This window comes from Prionailurus viverrinus, chromosome B2 (genome assembly GCF_022837055.1).
Source record: "Prionailurus viverrinus isolate Anna chromosome B2, UM_Priviv_1.0, whole genome shotgun sequence".
NCBI classification, from domain to species: domain Eukaryota; kingdom Metazoa; phylum Chordata; class Mammalia; order Carnivora; family Felidae; genus Prionailurus; species Prionailurus viverrinus.
This window is the reverse complement of record NC_062565.1, coordinates 113,852,687-113,878,648: the sequence shown is the minus strand read 5'-3', so window position 1 is coordinate 113,878,648 and position 25,962 is coordinate 113,852,687. Positions and strand designations below refer to the sequence as shown.

General features: G+C 38.7%; 1 protein-coding gene across 4 annotated transcripts in view; it reads right to left on the bottom strand.

Annotated features, from left to right (window-relative positions):
• The window catches only part of NCOA7 (nuclear receptor coactivator 7), a 154,507-nt gene that overhangs the window by 38,680 nt on the left and 89,865 nt on the right, over window positions 1-25,962 (bottom strand). For 3 of the 4 annotated variants that reach the window (XM_047858763.1, XM_047858765.1, XM_047858762.1), the window contains exons 5-10: window positions 23,410-23,517; window positions 18,712-18,825; window positions 18,004-18,129; window positions 16,080-16,264; window positions 10,433-11,478; window positions 9,423-9,591 (exon numbers count right to left, since the gene is read on the bottom strand). In XM_047858763.1, the coding sequence (XP_047714719.1) occupies window positions 9,423-9,591; window positions 10,433-11,478; window positions 16,080-16,264; window positions 18,004-18,129; window positions 18,712-18,825; window positions 23,410-23,517 (1,748 nt within the window). The remainder of the gene's footprint in view (window positions 1-9,422; window positions 9,592-10,432; window positions 11,479-16,079; window positions 16,265-18,003; window positions 18,130-18,711; window positions 18,826-23,409; window positions 23,518-25,962) is intronic. The other variant, XM_047858764.1, reaches the window with a different exon arrangement.

Here is a 25,962-nt window from a genome sequence, read left to right as displayed (position 1 = left end):
ACAAGAATATAGAATGATACAATTGCATGTTATACCTGAAAATTACAGGGTTTGTATTCTGAAATATACCTGTTTGGGCTAAGTAGGGCCTAAGCTGCTCTAGTGAGATTATTTAACATCATAATCTTACGGGCACCGACAGTCATCAAAGATTTCAATTTAACCTTGAACCTGTTAAAAGCAAGAGGACTTTTGGTCAGAAAATTCAGCACTAACTATGGTTAAAGATTTCATACTAGAAAACTAGGTTAGTGTTCGATTCCTTTAATTCATCCTTTTTTCTCCAAGGAAAATGCTCTTGAGAGGATTTTGCTTAGTCTTCATGAGGGTCCTTAGGATTTGGAAATCTTTCTGTTGTAAATCTAGTTTAAGAGGAGAATCAATGCTCATTTTTATGATTTTACCTTTTATTGGAAAAGTAATGCATGCTTACTAAATGCACACTCCATATTTAGTGGCAAAGAAAGATACATGTAAGTAAAAGCAGTTTACATAATACCATTTACACACACACACACATCCAATTATCATATACATATAGATACACACATACTATCATTATATTAATTCATACACAGAAAAAAGGCCAAAAGTCTACAAAAATAAAAATAAATTGTAGTTGGCTTGGTGTAACAAATTACAAGCTTTTTCCTCCATTTTGCTTTTTTGTAGTTTTCTAAATATTATATAAAGTCCATGCATTATTTTAGTTTTAAGGAATAAGGTATTTAAATATTTTTATCTATGAGACTACAGGCTAATTTATTCATGCATCCATCCAATTAACACTTAGAAGTATGTTACATACTAGATCCTATGCTGTTTTTAGGACACAATATTAAAGACACAGTGCCAAAAGCCCCAAGTAGTCCACATCTGTAGAAGACTGTAGTTAAATGCTATGACAGAGGTGGGGGTACACTACACCTTAACTAGACAGGGAACATTTCTTAGAGGAGACATTTGAACTAAAACATGCATTTAAGGTGGGAGAGTAATGGGGCTGGGGGTGGGGAGGGGAAGCTGGATATCCCAAGCAAGCCAGCCAATAAGTCTGGTTCACATTTCCTACAATCGAAACATCATCAGTTGTCCACAGAAGAGTCAGCAAGGGAGGAAGAGATCCTAGTGATATCAAATGGATAGAATAAGCTGGAGGTAGTGCAGACCAGTGTGGGAAGATGACTGAGAAGCAAGATTATGTCCACATTCTGGCTTTGGGGACTGGGTGGGTGGTGGTATCAGTTACTGTGATGGAGAAAATAGGAAGCAGGAGTTGTAGGGAAAGTGACAGGGACAATGGTGGAAATAAGAAACCCAGTTTAGGGCATGATCTGCCTTGAATTTTTCTGATCCATGGATGATCCGAATATTGAAAACTATTAGGTACATATGTTTTGGGGGCCCAGTAGAAAGTTCTAGACTGAAGATAGCTGGACATGATTGGTATATAGACAGAATTAATTAGGTGCAGGCAATTGTATATATAATGAGAAACACAGAAGGTCTTTTTTTTTTTTTTAATATATGAGATTTATTGTCAAGTTGGTTTCCAACAGAAGGTCTTTTAAGGGGTAACATTTAATGAAGAAACAAAGGAGAAAGACTGGGAAGAAATGATAGAACGAAAGAGGGTGTCAAAGAAATGGATGATGGTCAATGGTATCAAAAGCTGTAGAACATTGAAGCAAAATAAGAACACAATAGTCTTCCTTTGTTTTGTTTATCACAATACGTACAGAGGATGCCTAGCGATTCTAGCATTCCATTCTAAATCCAAAGCTGCAGGATGTTCAGGGAAGGACCTAGGTCTGTTTGTTTAAAGGCTTCCAGATGGCTTTATTACAAAGCTAAGTTTGGTACCCATTGATTTAAGCCATGAATTCCTTGTTAACTCTATATAGTTTCATCTCTATGACATAGAACACTTTCCTTCACTGGCTTTAGTCCTCAATATTTCTGAAGTTAGAAACTTATAGGAGATTGCTCCTATAAGAGGAAAAGGTGTTAAACTTCCATTCCTTCCCCCAGTGCCTCTGTGCCTGTGGGTTATTCACCAGTCAAGTGTAGACAGAGAAAAAGATGGTTACTGCCAGTTTAAGGAGAAATCATTGTGGGGGGTACTGTTTTGAGAAACAAAGGATCTGCAAAGGTAGAGAAGAGAGAAGAACTACCCAAGTTTAGGAATACAACATTTTTTTTTTTTTTAATTTGAGAGAGAGAGAGAGAGAGAGAGAGAGAGAGAGAGAGAGAGAGAGAGAGAACAAGTGAATGGGGGAGGGGCAGAGGGAGAGAAAGAGAGAATCCTAAGCAGGCTTGCTGATGCAGGGCTTGGGCCCAGAACCTTGGAATCAAGTGAACCGTAATCAAGTGTGGGACTCTCAACTGACTGAACCACCCAGCCAGCCGCCCCAGGAATACAGTATTTTTAAAAGGTGCCAAGCTAGAAAGATCCTAGGCCTAGCAGGCAAAACCCATACAGTGACCAATCTCAGTAAGCCACAGGTTCAGGCAAATGAAGAAAAAGTCGGGAAGGTAGGCCAGTCTATAAAAAGCTTTAAAAAGCAAACAAGGGGTTTTAGGGCATGTGGGTGGCTCAGTTAGTTAAGCATCTGAGTCTTGGTTTAGGCTCAAATCATGATCTCACGGTTTCATGGGTCCAAGCCCCATCTTGGGGCAGAGCCTCTCATGGAGAGCCTGCTTGGGATTCTCTGTCTCCCTCTCTCTCTGCCTGTCCCCCATTCACACTGTCTCTCTCTCTCCAAAAATAAATAAATAAACTTAAAGTAAAACAAACAAACAAACAAATAAAATGACATGGGGGTTTGGACTTTAATTCTGAAGGCTTAGGATATTTTTTGTGGCAATGTGACAAGATCAAAATACCTTCTGAGGAGATCATTTTGACTATAAGGTAACAAAATAGATTCTCAAGGGAACTGTAATAGAGAACGGGAAACTGTAGTTTAAGTATAAGGCACTGTGTTCACAATAAGATTCATGTAAAATAAGGTAACTGGATCTTGTGATACTAGCTTCAAAGGAAGGAATATTGTCGGGTTTTGTTTGTTTGGGGCCAGATAGCCACTGTAGCACATGAAAGTTCATTCTAATAATGAGCCAATACTAGAAGCAGCCTGCACCTTAACCCACTGCAAGTTATACTCTCTAACATTAGAGAAGGGACATTTTAGTCAAGCTCTTCACTTCTATTCAATGTTCTGACGAGATCACCTCAATTCAATTAATGAGCACCTGTGGAGTATCATCCATAAAATATCAGTCACTTCCTCTCCTCGTAACTACTAAGACACATCTCCTCAGATGGAGGGCACTTCGGCAAGGTCCGAGGATATGAACAAATTTGGGGATGCTGCAAATTTTCATCACCTCACTAGTCAAGACAGGACTTTGAATGTTTGTGGTATTTCCCATTTGTGTTTCAGTGAATTGTCAACCAAAATAAAGGACATAATTAATGCAGTCTCAGCTGCCTGCTGCAGTGTCTGGTTATAAGAATGGGACTGAAATCAAATGGATTTGAGTATGAATCACAGATTTGATATTTGCCAGTTTGAGCAAGATGTCGAAAACCTGTTATGTCCCACTTTCCTCATTTGTAAAATGAGGAATAACACTACATGCCTCACAAAACTCTCATGAGTTTTAAGTGAAATCACCCATGCAAAGGACCATCCAGAGTCCCGTGCTGGGAAAGAGTCAAGGAGGGCACGGACTGAGTACACTGCCTGCCCTCACAGCCCTCTCACGACTGGGGAAAGTGAAAGTGTGCTCATGGGTGCATTACGCACTTTAATTCTGAAAGGATTACAAAACTGAGCTTTTATGAAGTGCTTGGGAACATCAGTTACTCTTTATAGAAGAAAGTATCACGCTTTCTAAAACAGAATCGACTTAACTTATACATGAGGAGTTTATTCTAAATGTGGACAGGCACAAAATACAACTATCATATAAATCGAAGTGCTTGATGACTTTAATTAGAGGCTGATTAGAGAATATGGTATTTTAGAATAATTATTAAATATGTATTTGCATATCAAGGTATAAGTAAATTTTTACTATTAAAGGAGTCACCTAAAATAAACAGCCTCAAGCCACTACTGACCTTACTTTATACCAAACGAATGTCAAATAACAAGCACCCACTCAACTTTAAAACAGTTTTAAAGCTGCATTTTCTTCCTTACCAAACTGACAGAAATAAAGAATCCTATGACTCAGATTTCCCATCATGTGGGGAAAAGGGTACTCTCATGCTGTTGGTGTATAAGTGGTCATACACTCTCATGTGCCCTAGACATAGACTTTGACTTGGTAAGAGTACCTGAAGGACTTTATGAAGATGTTTAATGTAGCACTGCTTATAATGGCAAAAAATTTGGAACAACCTAATATCCAAAGCAGGAGCATGATTAAATCATGCTGGGAAGGTAATGGAGGGGTGCTAACTATATTTTTAATATAATATAGTATCTCATGTAGAAAATATACATATTAAGTGGGAAAAAAGCAGACTGCAAAATAGATTCTGCTTCCCCAAACTTATCTGTATGTTCAAATGTTGCTAAGATTACCTTAGCACAATTGTTTTCAAGTTTAAAAAAATTTTTAAATACCCACAGGCTCTCTCCTTTTCTCCTATTAGCTTACTTATTACATGAATCACACTAACCAATTAATTCAGCTTGGGTTTAACATTTATGCATGACTTCACAAATTGTGCACAATTCCTGTTATTTGATTCCATTTCCATCGTATTTTAAAAGTTGGATTATATGAAATCAATTATTATAATACACTTCAGAGATTGAGACCATAAGTAACTGGGAAGAAAAAACAAGTTTCAATCTGAACAGGAATTATTGGTTCTTTCTAAAAAAGGAAATAATCTCTTCGTATTAAGAGAAAAAAAGACCATTATATTTTTTACCTAGAACAGTATCCAAATCTATGGAATACAATCATATCAAGTCTCTAAAAATTCTAGGAACTGTTTCAAGAGCTTTTCACAAGCTTCTCAAGGTACACTCCTGGTCTTATTTACCTAGAACTAGACCAATACCTGCCAGGTCCTATGCACTCAGTAAGTGTTTGTTCAAACAATACTTAACTGCTTAATGCTCACAAATGACCCATTTTTCAAACTAAGAAACTACGTTTCAAATGGATAAAGTATCTCATGCTCAGGCACAGTATTCCTAGGGATTCTCATTCATCACTGCCTGACTGGGTGACTCATTATCTCACTGGCCAGCGCAGGGCAGCCCAACTCCATACCTCTCTAAGGGCAGGGCATGAGACTTCCTATACTTCAGACACGTTTTAGCACAGGCTTGTGCAAAGTAAAGGGGCAAAAAAATAAATGTTTGTCAATACCATCAACCTTAATGTTTGTAGTATTCTATCAATGTAGGAATTCCCTCCAGATAAATTATTTCTTTAGGAAAAAAAAGTGTTGTTGTTATAGATATGAAACAATAGATTAATAACAAAGTTAAAATTTTTTGATGAAATCTCTGCAAAAAAGAATTAGGGTTGAGTAAAGGAAACAAAGTACATGCAGATGACTAAATTACTGTGAATACAATGGCGTATAATCAAGTTTTAAGTAATCGAATCCCTAAATTATTTGGCTATTATGGTTCATAATCACTTTCAGAATGGCGTATAGGATTGGTCTGATAGTCTAACACTTGACCAGTGGTTCTCAGTGTGAGGTTATTTTGTCCTTCGGGCAATTTCTTCCCTCAGGCAATGTCGGGAGACACTTTTGGTTGTCACAGCTGGGGAAGTACTACTGGCATCTCACGGGTAGAGGCCACGGATGCTGCTAAACATCCTATAATGCAAAGCACATCCCCTTAAATAATCAAGCAGCTCCAAATGTCAGGAGGGCCAAGGTTGAGAAATACTGTAGTAGACGATTTGTACAAGGTGAAACTCTCCACTGTCCTCAAGTTTAAATTGGCACCGAGAGTAAGAGTAGGAAAAGCCTGGATGCCCCAGGTTCTGGGCACTGCAACTTTCCCAAGCACACTACTGTCATCTGCAGCCAATTCAAGAGAAGTAGGTGATTCTGCAAGCTGCAGTGGAGACAGGCAGGTAAGGTAAAACGTGACATGCACTTTAACCTTCAGTGAATGTGCACATGTCTCCAGTAGCAGCATTCAGGAGTGCAAGAAGAAAGTACCAGCTTTCCTGGGTCCCCAGGGGTCCTAGATCTTCTGACAATTTCTGCCAAGTTAAATAAAGTATTATTAAAATAAAATTATTATTCGATAGTTTTGTATCTAAAATTTAGTAACAAGGATTCCAAGAAAACCCATCCCAAACAAAGATAAATACAGACTATATGTAGCTTTCCCATCCCTGCTTCCCCTGCCTCCCGCCCTCCCCTTTTTCTTACTTGGTAGATTATTCATTTGGTGCTGGCATTATGGAAGCCATAGAACACATTGTAATCAAAGAAGGGACTATTTTGGTAGAGTTATTTCCTAGTAATAATAACAAAAGGGGAAAAAACAAACGTGTTTTAGAAGTATCAGGAACAATAAAGAGGAGTGAAACGTTTGTGAAGCTACGTCAATATCAAAATTATTAACCTCCTGTGACAAGGAGCTTCGAATGCTGGAGGAGTCAAAGAGACCTCCCATGAGAAAACTGCTGTTGAAACTCCAACACATGAAAGAGTCTATTAAATAAAAAAGCACATAGAAATGCCCAGCTTGATGTAACAAGGGAATCCAGAAGTTATCATCAGAGAGAGGGAAGCATTGCATGCCACGTCTTAGCTCCTTAAGGACTCTGATGATCCTGAAGTCTAAAACAAACATGGCTTTTTCTTATTTCTTATGTGCACTTGGAGTCCTAGGTGGGTATTAACTATAGAACTGCTCTGTCTTTCCTAGACTTAAACTAAAATGTGGCTTCCTATAGGGTAGGTAGATAGGGAAACACATAAAAGAACAATTAAAACAAAAATTTCCTAACATCTATACAAAGAAATCCATCATTAACACAGTGAGATATAACGCCTCCCAGAAAATGTTTGGTTAATGAATAATTAGTTCAAGAAAGAACATTAAGTGTATCAGGTTAGCCAAAGACAAGTAAGTCACAGACACTATAAAATACAACATAATGGAATTTAAGAAGGATCCTAGTCTAAAAAGCCCACAAAACCCACCTGTGTAAGAGGTCAAAGTATTTCAGCATTACAGATTTCTTCTGGATTAAAAAAATGACAGTAATATAAGAACTACATGTGTGGGCCTGCTATACTTATTCTAGAAGAGTCCTTGGTACAGTTTGATTAAAGATAAAATAGGAAAAACATCCAAATTTCCTTATGTTAGAAACAGTACATTTTCAAAGAAAAAGTGATATGTATAATTGGCAATTTTTCTGGTAGACCCTGAAGGTCCACAGCACCAAAAACGTGGCTGCAAGCTTCAGTGCCTTGCTTTCCTCATCTATACAATCAGGAGTTGGCCTAAATCTCTAAGGTACAGTCGTTAACAGGGCTTTAGAAATTACATTGCTTCTATTGAAACATTAAAAAAAAATTTTAACGTTTATTTATTTTTCAGACAGAGAGAGATAGAGTGCAAGCTGGGGAGAGGCAGAGAGAGAGGAAGACAGAATCTGAAGCAGGCTCCAGGCTCCACGTTGTCAACACAGAGTCCAACGTGGGGCTTGAACCCACAAACTGTGAGATCATGACCTGAGCCTAAGTCGGACGCTTAACTGACTGAGCCACCCAGGCGCCCCTGATGAAACATTTTTTTAATGTTTTTTAATGTTTATTCACTTTTGAGAGAGAGAGAGCGTGAGTGGGAGAGGGGCAGAGAGACAGGGAGATGCAGAATCCGAAGCAGGCTCCAGGCTCTGAGCTGTCAGCACAGAGCTCAATGTGGGGCTCAAACCCACGACCTGAGCCCAAGTCAGACACTTAACCGACTGAACCACCCAGGTGCCCTGAAACATTTTTAAATAATAAAAGACGATAATTTTCTTTTCATCTCCCTAACATTCTGAAAGTTTCAGTAAAACACTCTAGGGGGTGCAAGCATAGGTAGAAAAGTATAATACATAAACATAAAAATTACGTTGAATGTCCGTGTTAACATGGGTTTGTGTCTAAGACAAGAAACAGATATTGGCAAATTCATTAATTAAAATCCTATTAACTATTTTTCATGTTAAACTATAATTTATTAAAACAGGACAACTCCCTTGATGAGAATTATTCTGGATACTGATCAACCAGAAGGTGTGCCCTTGCTTGGAATTTTATTTTCCTTTATTAACAATTCATGCTTAAGGAAGCTTAAGGCAGGTGTGTTAGCCAAGAGGTCCGCCCAGGTGATAATGTTAATGACTAGGTAGGAACAGGAAAAATGTGTGAGTTTTACAATTTTATTTTATTTTATTTTTTAAAAAAATTTTTTAATGTTTGTTTATTTTTGAGAGAGAGAGAGAGAGAGAAAGCAGGGGATGGGCAGAGAGAGAGGGAGACACAGAATCCAAAGCAGGCTCTAGGCTCTGAGCTGTCAGCACAGAGCCGAACATGGGGCTCGAACTCACAGACTGTGAGATCATGACCTGAGCCAAAGTCGGGCGCTTAACCAACCGCCTGAGCACCTAGGTGCCCCGAGTTTTACAATTTTAAAAAACTGACTGGAAGACCTCTGTAAAGACATTTTTATTCTACCACATATACAAAAGGAAAACAATTTTTTCCAAAGATAGTATCTCCTAATCATTTTTATTATAAAGATGTCCTTAATGATGGACTGCCAAAAAATTTCAATGCCACTATCCCTGTTGGCCTAGACTGTCACATAACCGGTAAAATATCTCCTTTAGCAATTTAAAAATACCAATCTCTCTAGAGGTGTACAGTCAGCTCCTTGAACCCACCCAAGGGACCTCACATCACACTTCTCATGCTGCTGTGTCACAAATACTCTCTCCTTAAGGCCAGAGCAAGCTTTAGTTCCCTAGAATAATAAGCACTTTAAGAACTACAACCATGCCTCTCTACTGTCCTTAGGTTTAGATCTGCTCCACGGTATCCTTGTATTCTTAACAGAATTGCACTTCTAATTAGCAGCACTCAAGAATACCTAAATCTTCCTTCATTTAAAATTCAACTGGGTAGAAAGTTATAAAAGTGTTTCAGCACACAGTACTTATGATGACCTCAAATTTGCTGAATTGAAACCACTCATTAGCAGAAAACTATTCAAAAAATATCCTTCTAGAAATTCTAACATATGCAATCAGGAGAAATCTCTTATTCAAGAATAAGGTTAACTACTTTCAGATTAAAAAAAAAAATCAAGACGCAGTTAGAATCTAATGGACCAACATTTTCCATTTGAGCCCACACTTACCTCTCCCGAGGAACAGCAAACCAGTACTCTGGCTGCTTTCTTCGTTTGCCATACTGCTGGACCATGGCTGCAGTGTGAGTGGCAAAGGATTTTCTCATTGGTTTTCCTACTTTAATGCACAGAAACATGGGTGGGGTCTTGCTTTTCTCTTCTTTTGAAGGAAGTATATCTGAATCACATATGAAAAAAAACTTCCTGAATACTGACAGTATTAGTGAAAGTCAAACCCTTCAAATTACAAAGAAGAGTGCCTGATCCCCTCTTAGTGATAGAAAATCAAAACATAGGGGAAAAAAATCCCACTAAATTAGAACTAATCACATTTTTCAGACCTTCTTTAACACAAAAGGAAAAAGCGTTGGATGTTTCAGGTTGGTCTATATCATATAAGATGCTACCTACTGGGAATATGCATAAAAACCAACACAACATGACAATTCACAAGAATATATAGCCATGAAGGGTACTGAGGACCAACTTACACCAGAAGGCAATTTAGTTTAGAATTGAAAGATCTTCAAAAACACTTCAAACTCCTGGGTCACCTGGGTGGCTGTCGGCTAAGCGTCCAACTCTTGATTTCGGCTCAGCTGGCAGTTTGAGAGTTTGAGGCCCGCATTGGGCTCTCCACCGACAGTGTGGAACCTGCTTGGGATTCTCCCTCTCGCTCTGCCCCTCCCCCCGACAAAAATAAATAAATAAACTTAAAAATTTATTAAAAATTTCAAACCCTTTATATTTGGAAATTCAAGGTAAAAAGGAAAGTTACTTGAATTTTTTTTTTTTTAAAGCAAACTACTTTTGAACTAGAAATCTAGGTCACAGTTCAAGGTCCAAAATAGATACTATTATACTGATGCTAAGTTTTTTCTCAATTAATGTATAAGTACAGATAAGCTCTATCCAGAAAAAGTTCTCAAATAATTATTCTAATTTTGCTTGCATTTGCAAGTTTCAGAAAGCCAACCATACAACAGAATATAAAGATACTTTAAACAAAAATGGCTTACCTTCAATGGGTACCTGAATTCTCTTTAACAGCCACAACTGAATTTCGGACTTATTATCCATTTGTGCGCCTTGGCAGCTGTTGTCCAGAGTAGATTCTGAAGAGATGTCTAGAGACTCTTTATTCATATTTTCTTCTGTGGAAGACGCCAGTTGCAGTGGGAGGGACACTCTCTCTTTCATCCAGGTTTTATCTGGCTCCTTACTGTCTTCAGTTGGGGGACCACCTACCTGGGGAAGAGAACTACTAAGGGTGATATCTATTCCCAGTGGCTCAATACTTTTGCCATCACTTAATTCTGCCTTCTGCAAGTTTTCAGAGAACTGCGACCCTTCTTTGTTCTTATTAAGGTAATATTCAATGAGTTTAACTTTATCTAGATCTTCATGTATGTTCAGTGTGTTTTCCACCTGGCTTTCTGGGGAACCAGACTGCTTGTCCACCTCTGGAATTATATCTTGCTTCTCACAGGTTTCTAAATCTAGGGCCCCCTTCAGCTCAGCATCACTATCTGTTCCGGAAAAGCTCAGGGCTGACTGCACCTGCATTTTTGTAGTAGAACTGATTATTTGTGACTTAGCCTTCCTTAGCTCTTCTGGATCAAGAGTAAGGCACTCCTTTGAGGTGTCTCTTTTGTCCATTCCACTATCAGTTTGAGAAGAAAGTTCTTCCAAGTCAACAAAGTCATCATCTTCCCCTAAAAGGGAATTTTCTTTGGCTATAGATTCAAATGCAGCACGAGTGTCAGAAGGTTCCTTGCTGACCCTAGTCATTGTGGTAGATCCACTGGTTGCCTCTGTGGAAGATTCCAGGGTCTTTAGTTTTCCTGACACAGAGCTATCTGAGGGTTTTATGTGTGTGTATTCTGTTGACTTCTCCAGAGGTTTTGTTGATTTGGAATCTGAAGTGATGGTTCTCTCTCCATTCTGCTGCCGTTTTTCCTTGTTGAGAGATTTGAACTTACTGAATGGGTTGATATCTTTTTCTGAAGCCAGGTCTTCCCATTCTCCAGGCCTGTACAGAGGACAAAGATCCTGAGGTAGGTCACTGTCGGGGGAAAAATGGTGGGTGCACATGGAATGTTAAAAACAAAACCAAAAATAAAATGGAGGAAAGGCAAAAACTAAAACATAAATACACCACAACTTAAATTTATGTGTAAATGATTTCAGAATAAGGAAATGAAATCAAGAAATTGACTTCAAAATGAAACAAATAAACTATAAGAAGGGGTAAAACAAAGGACCATGAGAGTCGCATATCCTACTAGAAGGACATGAATGATTTTTGAGGTCATTTATGAACATGGAGATGTCACCCACCAGATTTTTAATGATGAAATAATATTTCTGATATTCATGAAGGAAAGGACAAAGGAAATGTTTTAGTACAATGACTTAAATTCCTTAACTATGCAAAGCTTTTCCTTTTTATAAGATAGCATATAAACCAACTACATTAATTCTTAATGGTTCACTGACTGAGTAGCTACTCATTTAACTGTTGTAGAAATTACCAGCCCCAAACCCTAATTCTGAGTTTCATGACAAAGGATCTGATGTTTCCAATAACAGACATCCTTCTCTTCCTGAGGGAGATGCAAGAAGCTTATAGCACCTGCTCCATTTTACACTTTAAAAATTTATAGAAAAGTAAACCAAATAAGCTCTTACTTATGATACTAAGTTTAAAATTCTTAATTTCTTTACTCATAACAATATCATTTTACTTTATGGTGATGGACACTGGTTTATCATCTGAAACATACTGTCCCTTAACAACAGATGCTTTTCTACCCAGGTTTGAATGACACAAAAATATTGATTAAATATGTTCTCCAAAGTAGAAAATAAATGGTCAAGAAACATAATTTTTAAGCTATGACTGGAAAAATTTTGAGTAACCTGTATTTTCACTTACCTTAGTATTAACACTGGGTTAAAACACAGATATATAAAACCCTCCTAAAAAATAACATTGTTAAATTTCAGAAATAATTTCTAAAAAGGCTAGATCATATTTAGGTAATACTTTATTTTTTTTAATTTACTGTCAAATTGGCTAACATACAGTGCATACAGTGTGCTCTTGGTTTGGGGGGTAGATCCCCATGATTCATCAGTACTCTATCTATTTTTCTGGCTTTGAAATAATTATGGCCATAAACCAACAGAGTACCAGGAAGTTCTCAAGTTATAAGACTATCTCCCCAAAGTTATTTCATAAATCACACACATGAAATATCCATGCTTTTTCTAATACAAATAAAAGCCTCCATAATTGTTAGGCTTTCATAAATGCTTTAAAAAAACTTCTTTAATTCATAATTCATTTCAATTCAATAAGCATTCATTGAGCCGCTAAATGCCATATGCTAAAGGACGATTTTGACAATGTGTTTGTTCTGCAGGAAGCTGCATGCACGAAAATGTTCTGCCCAACACTAGCATCCCGGGAGACATTAAAGATGCTTCAGTCCTAGAGTCAGATAAGTAGTGTAACGTGTCATAATTTCCATTTTAGGACCCCAAATTTAATTTGGCATATTAGAGGTTATAAGAAGTCTTGCAACAAAGAAACCCAGTTCTTCACATACTTGGTTAATAAGCAAAACTTTCTTCCATGAACACCCAAGACCCTTTCTCATCTCTTCCTGATCTAGCTTGAGCCCCATGAATAGATGTGACTACATTCTGCTCAGCCTCTTACTTTACCTTGTCTACCCCTCCCTTCTTGTTCATCTACCTAATCCAAGTGGGGGTTAACTTGTTTTTTTGGCACCATAGCTGCCAAGCACTGCTGGGGCAAAGTACACAGTGGTGTCAACTGTCTCTACTGTTAATGTTTTCCAGACTCAGCCAGACACCTAATGTTGATCAATAATCCCTTCAGTTGTTCCCTTCCTATTCTCTGCGGCTACAAAATGTCCTACACAAAAAATACAAAGCCTGAAGTAGAGGGTGGGGAGATTTCACTCACACTCACACACACACACACACACACACTTTTAAAAACTATTTGCACATTGCAGTTACAGAATTTATACATGCTTTATCATACAATTTTTGGTAATAATGACATTTTAAGATATTTCTAACTTTTTAATTTTTTTTTTTTTCAACGTTTATTTATTTTTGGGACAGAGAGAGACAGAGCATGAATGGGGGAGGGGCAGAGAGAGAGGGAGACACAGAATTGGAAACAGGCTCCAGGCTCTGAGCCATCAGCCCAGAGCCCGACGCGGGGCTCGAACTCACGGAGTGCGAGATCGTGACCTGTCTGAAGTCGAACGCTTAACCGACTGCGCCACCCAGGCGCCCAAGATATTTCTAACTTTTAAACAATTGATGGAGTTCTGAAGTCGATACGAATTTTATATCACACCAATTTCACTCACACATTCTATTTTGCCCATTGGTGCACATATTGTTCACTAGACTGAAAAGTCTTCACATACCTGCATTCAAGGTGAGAATCAGTGAATAATACTGAAAGAAACTGAACATAGTAGGAGCCAATTCTTAATTCTTCTCTTTCCCTCCAGCTATAGCATTAACTTCGTATCCCAGATCATTAAAAATCTCACAATGAGAGAAATCTTTCTGTAAAGACATACCTTCCTTTCCTAAATTAAAAAGAATACTTAACATCCTAAGCTGAAGATGTACAATAGTATTATCCCATTAGAAACCATCATTGGGCAAGAAATGCCCCCATTTGCCTGGTCATTCACTTCTAAACTTAACTATTTTTTTTTTTTTTAAACGTTTATTTATTTTTGAGACAGAGAGAGACAGAGCATGAGCAGGGGAGGGGCAGAGAGAGAGGGAGACACAGAATCTGAAGCACGCTCCAGGCTCTGAGCAGTCGGCACAGAGCCCGATGCGGGGCTCGGACTCATGGACCGTGAGATCATGACCTGAGCTGAAGTCGGACGCTTAACCGACTGAGCCACCCAGGCGCCCCTAAACTTAACTATTTCTTTACTTATCTTCTTTCTTCTTGTCACAGAGAACCTAATGTTCATTCCTTATTTCTAAAACTAGCTCCTCATGTCCTCCTCTCTGCCTCCATCTAAGATCCCAAGGTAGCGGGACACTCCCTCATGAGGGTTTTCATGGAATGCCATGTGCAGTTCTATATGGTGCCATTTCGTTACCACATTTCTCCATCTGTCTTTTGCACCCAGTAGACTATAAGCTCCTCAAGGGCAGAGGCCATGACCCACTCATCTTCACATCCTTGTCACACAAGAGGCATGCACTAAGATGAACTAGAAGCCTCGACTGCATGGACAAGATTCCCCAGAACAATGAACAGAGTTTCAGATATGAATTAAAGGTTCATATAACAGCTATACTTAAAAGGTATCAGGCTATTTTCTAAGAGTTTTAGTATATCAATACATTGAGTTCTTAAAACAGACTTATAAGCTGAAGAACACTCTTCATTCCATTTAACAGATAAGAAAACTGAGGCTTGGGACTGAGCAACTCATGCAGGTCATGGGGCTGTCAGTGGCTGAACCAGGACAACCCAGGCGGTGTGGCTCCAGAATTAATTCATCACGCAGAACTGCCTGGCCTGCAACACTGCCTCCTACTTCTCACTTGGATACTTCGGGCAGAATTTAGAAACTACCTCAGTGCCCATGCTCTGCGCTGGCTTCAGTGGCTTGGAGCTGAGTAAGGGCCAAGTGGGTCTGATGCCAAGGACTCTGAGAGTCCAGGGAGACCTGCTGGTATAAATTCCTAAGGACGATGTGTGTGGGTTAGTTCTCTAGCTGCCTGCCCTTCTTTTCATAAGTCCCAAGGGCTAGTTTCTCTTTGCACAATTAGGACCCACCGCTTTCCCTCTACCTTCCTATCATGGAGGTTTCTGAAGAATTTTACTACTAGGAGATCTAGAGAAACGGAAACATTGACAAAGTGACAGTAGGAATCATATTATCCCTTAAATGAATTGATACCCTGAGCTTTCTTAACCCTCTTTCTCTTTCTTCATGGGAAGCTTCCTTTTCTCTCTTTTACAAAACAAAAACAAAACAAAAAAAACCCTCAGTTTTATAAGGCAAAAATAATCAAGACTAAGATAATATTCATCTACGTTTCAGAAACAAACAGATCAGTATTGCTCCGTCTTCATACCACTTAGGGTGGTCCGGCTACGGCCGCAGCGGCCTCAGCGCTCTCCACTCAGAGCTCTCTCTGCAGGATTTAGGGAACACCTGAGTTAGGAAGCCTGCCTACCCTAGAATTTGAATGAGAACAAAATTCAACTAAACTAAAGAAAAATACCATTCTCTTACTGAGAACCAGACTAAAATTCTTTCGGAGCAACTATTTCTTATTTCATTGATTCATTAAGAACATGCACTGCTTTTCAGAAAAATAAGCCAAGAAATGCCATGTTTATGTGTTGGCTTTTTTGCTTTTCTCCTTTCGTTTTTATATGTGCAGCTTTTCCCTTCATCTCCATTCCCTCTCCTTTCTCTATTCTTTAAAAAATTTACTGCACAAATCTTCCACCTTCAAATTCATCTCTATACAATCTCCCACTGCTGCCAACTCCCTCACTTTTTAATTGCATTTAATTCTCCAAACACCGGAATTCTGTTTGTTTCTGGTAAACAAAGAAATATCTCTTACGATGGCAAGGCATCTTTGATCTTCATGTGGGAAATGTCGTTGTAGAGGGCAATGGAAACCACCTCTTCCATGGGGCAAATGAGGCCATACTCCTCACAACCATTTTCAATGACCAGGGGATCAGACTTGTGAGGGTCAAACATGATGTTGTTTGGAGTAACAATCATGACGCCTCCGACCACACCCTACAGGAGAAAGGGACAGGACAGAATCACCACGGGCAGAAATCCAACCACGGCAGCTTTAATGGACTCGTGTTAACATTCTGTTGACTCTGGCGTACCATGGTATCCCATCACACCCCCTTTAAGAGCAGGAGAACAACAGGCTGAAGAAATGCAAAGTTGGGTACTGTGTGGTGAGGCAGAGAAAACAGAGCTGCCTCACTAAAGCAGTCAACCGAGCCTGGTTCTGGAACAGCTGCTGCCATAGTACTATTGTGGTGGGATCTTGGGCTGCACATCTATGCCTCACACTCCCCAGTCCCCTGTAAAATGGCAGGGCTGTCCCAAGTGCTTTCCCAATTGAGAACTGGGTGTTTTACAATCTACTCAGCACATGTTCACTATGTGTCCAACCAGTATATGGTACAGTACATGGTACACGGCATCTGTCTCAGAGCCATGGTGCAAATTAGAGTCCTAGTATTTTTCTCTCAAATGTTTAGAAAGGTCACATTCTATTTGTGCCAGCAAAATTCGACACAAATAGGAATATGAAATATTTTGCAGCCAGAGATGAATATAGCTAAACTATGGAGGCTAATAGTAAACAAACAGTAATTTGGTGGGAACTTTTGTCCGTACCTTGGTCAGTTTACTGTTTTATAGATGGCAACAGGGATATTATCTACCAGAGACAGCAGGACACAGAGGACTCCCCATAGGTAGATTATTTACCTTGGTCCTCTTCATGAGTTAACTGATCATCTTTGTGAAACATTTTGCATTTCAGGCATTACTTATTCTTGGTTGCAAAAGTTAAAATGCCTATGAATAGTGTATTTTCCTACCATTTGGAACCTGGCATGAAGTCTCTACTCTGCACACAGGAACTGACTTTACATCAACATAACCCCTTCTTCAGAGGCTCACTGAAAGTTGGATTTGTTCTTTGTAAATCACACCAACCACCAAAAAAACTAAATACACAACACAGCAGACATTATTTTTAATACCAGCATCTCCAGCAGCAAATGGGTTGAGAATTGAACATTTCCGAAGTTAGGTACTAAGGTCTTTACATCAATTATCCCTTTTAATTACCACCCCCAACAGAGTCAATTTTATTATAGTTCCTATTTCATAGGTGAGGAAAATGGAAGCTTTGGCAACTTAAATACCCTGCCTATAGTCTCAGAGCAAGCAGACAGCAGAGTTGGATTTTATTTTTTAATTTTTTTAATGTTTATTTATCTTTGAGAGAAAGAGAGAGAGAAAGAGAGAGAATGCAAGTGGGGGAGGGGCAGAGAGAAAGGGAGACACAGAATCTGAAGCAGGCTCCAGACTCTGAGCTGTCAGCACAGAGCCCGGACACGGGGCTCAAACTCATGAAGGGCAAGATCATGACCTGAGCCAAAGTAGGATGCTTGACTGAAGGAGCCACCCAGGCGCCCCAGCAGAGTTGGATTTTAAATTCACTAACTCCAGTCTTTACTGTTAAGCATATACTATATTGTCTCCCTAGCAATTTATAAGCCAAGAATTGAAAGATAAAATGATAAGTCCTAGATCACAAAGAATCATATTTCTCCTAATATATAAAATGCTAGGGATCCAACAGGGGAAAACAAATGGACACTTATGAAATCTTAAGCTGAAACTTTGGGAAAGATATTTTAATGTCTCCTATCTTCAGTAATTTGAAACCTAAGTTAGTTTTCCATGGAGTTCAAGAAAAGGAAACAAATGACACTGCCATATACCTTTCCATCAGTGAAGTATCGACAATTCATTTTTAGAAATTTTACCACGCCTGGCTCATCTTCTTCAGAAGTGGATGATAAGACTCTTTCAATGGGTTTTAAGGCCTTTCTTGCTAAGTCAGCATCCTTTAAGAAAGCAAAATTCCCAAAATCAAATGGAAGCCCTTTTTAAACAGATTATTTCTATAAATCAAGCCACATAAGTTTCCTATAACTGTTTCTATTCACCTTGAACATGAAAAAGAGCCAAATATGCTTCATTCTCCAAGAATTATCACAAATACAATTAAGTATCCAAATCAAACTAAGATTTAAACAACAACAACAGTAAGGGTGTATGTATGAACTCATAAAAATGGCTCATCAAATGTCTTTAGAAAATAACCTAAATGAAATAATTCATATTTGACTCATGGTTCGATTTCTCTAGAAAAAGGAGTAAAAGCAGTACAAATCAACTATCTGTCTCATCCAGAGTTTAATTGCATACTTTTACATATAAAAGGTGTGCATTTTTCCCTCTGAGACCTTAAATATGAAATAGGTTTCTTTTTGATAGGACATATTCTCTCAACTAAGACAAATCCTTAACCCTACCCCCTTTGGGGAAATTTCAGATAAAATCCTGTGAAAAACAACACATAAAATTCTATAACTCAAAAAATTATTTGATAAATATGAATGTTAGTTCACGAATGACATACATACAGGCAGTTTATCATATTCTGCATCTGATGATGAAGGAGACACAGTAGCACCAGGACTGGATGATGATAATCTTAGGGTACTGGAAGGAAAGTTAGCATCTGGCACGAAAAGGACCTGAGAATGGGAAAGACAAGTGAAGTGAATATCGAGATCAGGCAAACACTGGACAGTGTTTAGGGCATTACTTTCTGTACAGAATCAGGCTAAGTACATGACTAAGACTTGGTTGGGGGGCACCTGGGTGTCTCAGTCGGTTAAGTGTATGACTTTGGCTCAGGTCATGATCTCACAGTTCCTGAATTCAAGCCCCACAATGGGCTCACTGCTGTCAGCACAGAGCCCGCTTCGGATCCTCTGATCCCCTCTCTCTCTGCCCCATCCCAACTCACGTGCTCTCTCTCTCCCTCAAAAATAAAGTAGACATTAAAAAAAAAAGTCTGTTCTCTTAAAAAAAAAAAAAAAAAAAGACCTAGTTGGCCTTCCCAAAACTTCTAAGTACCTTGGAGGCTTCTGGACTAATCCATGAAACAATTACTCATAATATGAATGCGTTCAGTGCAAAAGGTATGGAACATACCCACAGACACTGCAGGAGCTCACAGAGGGGAGAACAAGGTGGGTGAGTACTCTGGGCATGTCATATAAAGCAAGTGGGTCCAAGTGAGGCTTTGAACAGCATAGAAGATTTAGAGAGGAAAGAAGATTCCAGGGAGGGGCACTAAGGACAGGGAAGAAAGGAAAGAGTAGCATGGCATGCTTCTAAACCCAACACCTGTATCAGGAAGAAATGGAACAAATTCACGCTTGCTAATTCTCAGCAGGCCCTGAGTACTAACGTAAGATCGTTACAAGTTGTACAAGGTAATATCAATAATCTCAATAATTTCTACCACCATCAACTTATCTAAAAACAAAAATTGAAATCTCCCACAGTGTACAAAATAGCCTATTTCCGCAAAATGTACTGGTGCCTGAAATGTTATTATGATCTTATCATTCAAAACTCTTGCAGTGAGACATGCAACATTTTGGCATATATCATATACAGTCTTAAAATGATGTCCTTTAGGGCTGCCTGGGTGGCTCAGTCGGTTGAGCGTCCGACTTCAGCCCAGGTCATGATCTCGTGGTCCGTGAGTTCAAGCCCCGCGTCGGGCTCTGTGCTGACAGCTCGGAGCCCAGAGCCTGTTTCAGATTCTGTATCTCCCTCTCTCTCTGACCCTCCCCTGTTCATGCTCTGTCTCTTTCTGTCTCAAAAATAAATACACATAAAAAAAAAATTTTAAATGATTTTCCTTTAATGTTATAAAACAGAATTCAGCACTAATTGTATAACAACTGTTCACACTTTCCCATCCTATCTCTGTTTTAACTTTAGTTATTTAAATCTCTCTTCAATCCAGAAAAAAGTGAGACAACAACAAAAGACACATTCTGATAAAGGTAGGAAAACCAATATCAAGGAGAATAACATGAGGACTAATTACTATTGAAAGTATGTACTCCAAAATTACCAAACACTCTTTGAGGGGTGGGCCATAAAACGGGTTCTGAGTTTCCAAATAACCAATGCAAAGGGACAGACATCATTAGTCAGCAGAATTCAACGTCTATAAGATAAAAACAAACCAGTCTTGGGGTGCCTGGGTGGCTCAGTCATTTAAGCATCTGACTCTTGGTTTCGGCTCAGGTCACGATCTCGTGGCTTTGTGGGTCTGAGCCCCACATTGGGCTCTGCGCTGGCAGTGAGGAGCCTGCTTGGGATTCTCATTCTCTCTCTCTCTCTCTCTCTCTCTCTCTCTCTCTCTCTCTCAAAATAAATAAACTTAAAAAAAAAAACCCAGTCTCTCATAAGTAGAAGTATTTTCTCATTAAGTCTCATGAAAAGTATCCCAGTCTGAACTACTTGTCTTTGATGACACACTGACAATTAATACAATAACCAGTTTGGGAGGACTGTTCTTAATAACATCTGCAATGTAGATCAACGGCAAATGCTAAAGTGTAGAGTTCTACAAATGTACCTTACAGAGGGCTAAAATTTTATGCTCTCTTATCTCATGTATCTGGACAAGAGGAATGAATGGATAACATTTCTTCCAAGCAATTCTCCATTAACAGTTTTTTTGTATCTGAGTTTTGACAAGTGTTAGGCAACACAGGTTAAGATTCTATTGTCTGGCATGTTCTAAATGTCCAATCAAAAGGATAATTCCTGTGCTTAAACAGTTCATTACAGTGTAGAGGTGACAGTTGGATGTTGGGACGCTCAGTCAGAAGATGTGCTACCTCAACATGGAGGTGAGCCAGGAACATGGGCAGGGGTAAGGGTGGTTTACCTACTGACTGCAGAAAACAATTCTGCTCCAACACACAGGCATAACTGTCAAATTTTTCAAAGCATGTGTAGCCAAGGTGCTCGATGAATATAAAAACAGCTTAAACCTATATCTGCAAGGTAACTTCTGAGTGTGCTTTAGATAAACTACTTGAAAAAGTATATTCTTTGTACATGTCCTGAAATTTGATGTAAGTATCCAAACTAATAGCCAAACTCAGGACCTTCTAAAACTATTGTTTAGGCCTCAGTTGTTTACATTTATCTGCTATTGTTTTTGGTCTTTTAAGCAACAAAAGAGTCTACAGTTTTAAGATTTAAAAGCTTCAGGTAACTGCCTCTGAAAATTACTTCTTACATGTAGTCACTTACCTAGCCAGACCAGTTTCCTTTCCTACCTCACGGTGACCATCAAATCAGTCTCTAGAAGAGTGAAGCTCACATTTTTTTGGAGCCAGAGCAGACAAAAATAGTCTTGAATGATCAGATCTACTGAGATGAAAGCAATACCTACCCCACTCAGAGTATTTAAAAATCCTTGAAAACAAAAAGTTGTCTACAGTTTTTGAAAACCCCTTGATTTCACTCTTCTTGATTTCTTATCTTTGTCAACAAAATCCTAATTCTATCTGGGTCCTGGGACAACCAACAGCATACAACTGTTTAGTCATATGAGGGCTGGACTGCATAGCAAATGCTAGAAAAGCCATCAGAGATAACGTGGCCCAACACCTAACTTCAGGGATTAGGAAACTGAGGTCCAAAAAAGGAAGGGACTCACCCACATCAAACAGTTACTACAAGGCCAGTCAGAAACAAAGTGTTAGAGATCCTACTTTGGTATTTTTGCCATTATAATAGGCATATTAAAACAGTCCATTGGTTACTGGACCTTAACCCAGTACCAATATTTTGTTTATGGACATAGTAAAAAAAATAAGGAATTGCTCTAAATTATTTTCCTACATTCTAGTGACTACAGTCTCTGTTTTTTTTTTTAATGTTTTATTTATTTTTGAGAGAGTGTAAGCAGGGGAGGGACAAAGAGAGAAGGGCAGAAGATCTGAAGCAGGCTCTGCACTGACAGCAGTGAGCCCGACATGGGGCTTGAACTCACAAACCATGAGATCATGACCTGTGCCAAAGTCAGATGCTCAAATGACTGAGCCACCCAGGTGCCCCTAGTGACTATAGACTTCAGCCTTGAATTAGTAAATACACGTCTAGGTTCTCTGCTATGGGTCAGTTACATAATACGCAGTAATACTTCAGATTATAAGAAATCCCCAAAAGGAGAGATCTACTGTTAGTTTTCTTAGAAATAAATTTTCACTAATTTTTGAGAAGTTTTAATGCATATCTCCCTTCAATTACCTGGTGCTGGAAGTATGCTAATTTCTCCTTTTAACAAGAACATAAATACTAAAAGTACCATAATATAAACTGGCCAGCTTATGGCCTGTTGGCTTCATGTGCTGCCCTTGAATAAAACGCAAAGAACAATCTCACTGTTACCTCAATAAAGTTGTCTTTAAAAGTAATAGTATCTATTCTGGAAGAATTAAAGGTCACTATAATGTAGAGATGCAGAAAAATGCTCAAGTCAGTCCACAACTAAAACCAGAATGTGCTCACGGCAACCAGACAGTTCTATGGATAGGAGTGGAAACGTGGCCTCAGCTAGGACCTGCCAATGACTGGGTCATTTATATCTATTGGCTAAATGTAGTTTTAAAGTAGTAATAAAAGAATATCTCATTAAATATGTGGAAGGCACTAAAAAAACTGGCTAGATTAACCAAGAGTGGCAAAATTACACAATTAGCTAATTCCATTCAGTTTAATAAATAAAGCACTAATTTAAAAACCTGGGGAAGAAATGGTGTGGCTTTTTCTTGATAGTCCTGCTGAATGTCTCTGCCTCTGGCTATTTTTGCCAGGTATCATATAAACACAAAAATGAAAAAAATTTGCTTAATTTAAAGTCAAATGATGGCCATAATGTATCCCAGGAGTGGAATAAACTGAAACGTGCACTTCTAAATTAAACATTCTGAGAACATTTGAGTTACATTCTACAGAAAAAAAAGTCAAATTTAACTTCTCTTGATGCCCTACAGGACATCCACAACATAAACTAATGATAGTTAAGTAAACTGTTAATCATCTGCAAGGCATTCATTTCTGAAGTTCCTAAGTTCTACAATGCTTTCAGAATTCTTGGATCTAATGGAAAGACTGTACCAATGCACATTATCAATGATGATAATCCCATGACACTAAGAGTGAAGCATTAAAAATGGCAATAAAAGATAAATGCAAAATTTCTAAAAAGTAATACCCAACAAGTAAAGAATTACCTGGCCTGGAACAATAGTATGTGTGAAAAGTTTATTCAGTTCCACTAATTTATTGGGAGTGATGTTAAACTTCAGGGCTATGGAGTTTAGGGTGTCCTGGCTTCCAGCCTAGAATAATCAAACAAACAAGATTCAAAATATAAAGCAAAAACAACAAACAAACAAAACCCTCCCTTTTAGTAAACAACATTAATCTATTTCTGATCTGAGTGGATGAAAAGTAGTTCTTTCCAGATATATTCTGAAAAAGAAAGTAAATACATTCTCCATTCTTAATAAAACCATAGAAAAGCAAAGTCTTACATGCAATTCATTTCTGGGCTCCCTTATCTTCAAATTTCAGTGTCCGCTAATAGATTTCTAAATCTACTTTGGCACAACCTAGCTGTGTGGAGTAGAGGTTCACAACGTACAATAAAAACTGTTAAGAAGAGAAGAAATAAAACACACCCAATAGAGGAGGGCTACTTCCTCTATTCTCAATGTTCTGTCTTCTTCCCTCTGTTCACTGCACTAAAGACTCCTGCATGGTGACCTGTTAATGGCTGATAACGTCAGTGTCAGCACAGTGCCCAACACACAGAAGATACTCAAATGTTTGACAAATGAATATGACGGAAGGCAAGTAAATCATTATGAAATTCAGATTAGCTACCAATAACTGTTCACAGTCATTAAAATGACAACTTCTGATAGTCAGCCAGATTAGTGTTATTCTCCAAATCTGTGAAACTTGCGATTCATGCCCCACATGTGTATTTCTTTCTTTCTCTAACAAAGGGTTATAGGCCTAAAGAGGGCAATGAGAGGATGTGAAACTTCACAGTAAATAGCTCCACCCACAAAAAGTCTGCTGCCCCTGGTCAGGCCAATATCCCAGACTTCTTGTCTAGGGTCACTGGATAGAACTTGTTAGTGGGAGGCCACTCTGGTGTGTGTCACTAAGAAGTTCCCATATACAGCCTTGGATCAAGACAGGTGACTGCCCCTATATTCAAAATTGGCTCCACCAGGTGAGCCCTGACCGAGGTGGCAATGTGAGGTGGCTGCAGGAGGTCGTGGACTACTGAAGATACAGATGTAGAATTAAATTCACCACTGTCCTTAGCATCAAAACTCCACCAACTAGATGAACAGTCTCAGACTAATCAAGGTCACAGTTACAAATTACACCAAAATGACCTCAAAGCATTTCTGGAACAAGTCAGTATATAAATACATGTATTTTAAAAAATCATTTAAAAATTAGCAATATATGGCCCTACCTCTACCTTGGGCAAAACCAGCCTTACTAAAAATGAAAAAGAAAAAAGACGTTTTACCTAACATATTCAAATCCAGGGGTTTTGGGGGTTTAGAGTCAGTATGAGACACACTGAGAATGGAGACTACAGCCAGACTGCTGGATCTGAATTCTAGACCTGCCAGTTGCTAGCTGTGTGACCTTGGGTCATTTACTTAACTTCTCTGCATTTCAGGTTCTTGATCCATCAAACAGAAAATTGTAATTTCTGCTTCACAGCACTTACTTCATGGCAAGTGATCAAAAAATTTACTTCGTATTTTTAAGAAAAGACTTATAGAAATATACTGTGCATAGGGAGTTCAGGAAAGAGAAAAAACCTTAACAATCTGGAATTATTACATAACAAGACATAAATACAGCATCAAGCCACAGACCCTGGGATGGATATGGGAATCATTAAATGTTTAAAACTAAACAGAATGCGAACATCCACAGCTTTGGAGCAATATAAGCAATCCATTAAGTGCTAGCATGGTTCTCTAAACATGAAGTTATGAATCACCTTTTATTTCCAATGACAAGTACAAACAATAACTTGCCAAGTAAAACTAATCCCCGTAACTTACAAATCAAACAGGCAGACATATCTGCATTGCTAATTTGATCACCTGTTTATAAGAGTTAATGTGGGGGTTGATACTTACTCTCACTGCACCATTTACTATATACTATGGGAAACGTCTCCTAGAAAACACCCCTTGTCATTTCTTTGGAAGGGCTTGTGCATAATACTGCTGGATACACACATGGCTTTAGAGTTAATATTGTTACTAATGATAAATAATCCAACACTTCTTGAGTACCTACTATCAGGTAAGGCACTGTGCTAGGTGTTATAGGGATCAATAACCTATTGATAAAGTGAAATAAATAATCACCCCAAGTCCCTCTGGAAAGGACCAGGCCTATAACCCACAGAAAGATGCCTAGAGACGTTCACCGAGCACTGAGCATGAAATGCCTGTGCCAGGACTCCTCAGTGTAACTCTGGAAAGGCTTGCAAACAATTTACCATTCCAAAATAAATGCCAGGGAAGGATCGGGTCTTGCTACTTGCCTGTACAGAGCCTGGCATAGCACATGAATAATGAGTAGAAAAAAAATGCACATGAGAAAATCACAACCAGGTAATGGCAACAGCATTTAATTTCTTATTACAAGTCAGAGAACACTCCTCAACAATGCTACTTCAAAGTGAATTAAAACAAATCTATAACTGAGTGCTCACTTTGTAACAGACCTGGGAT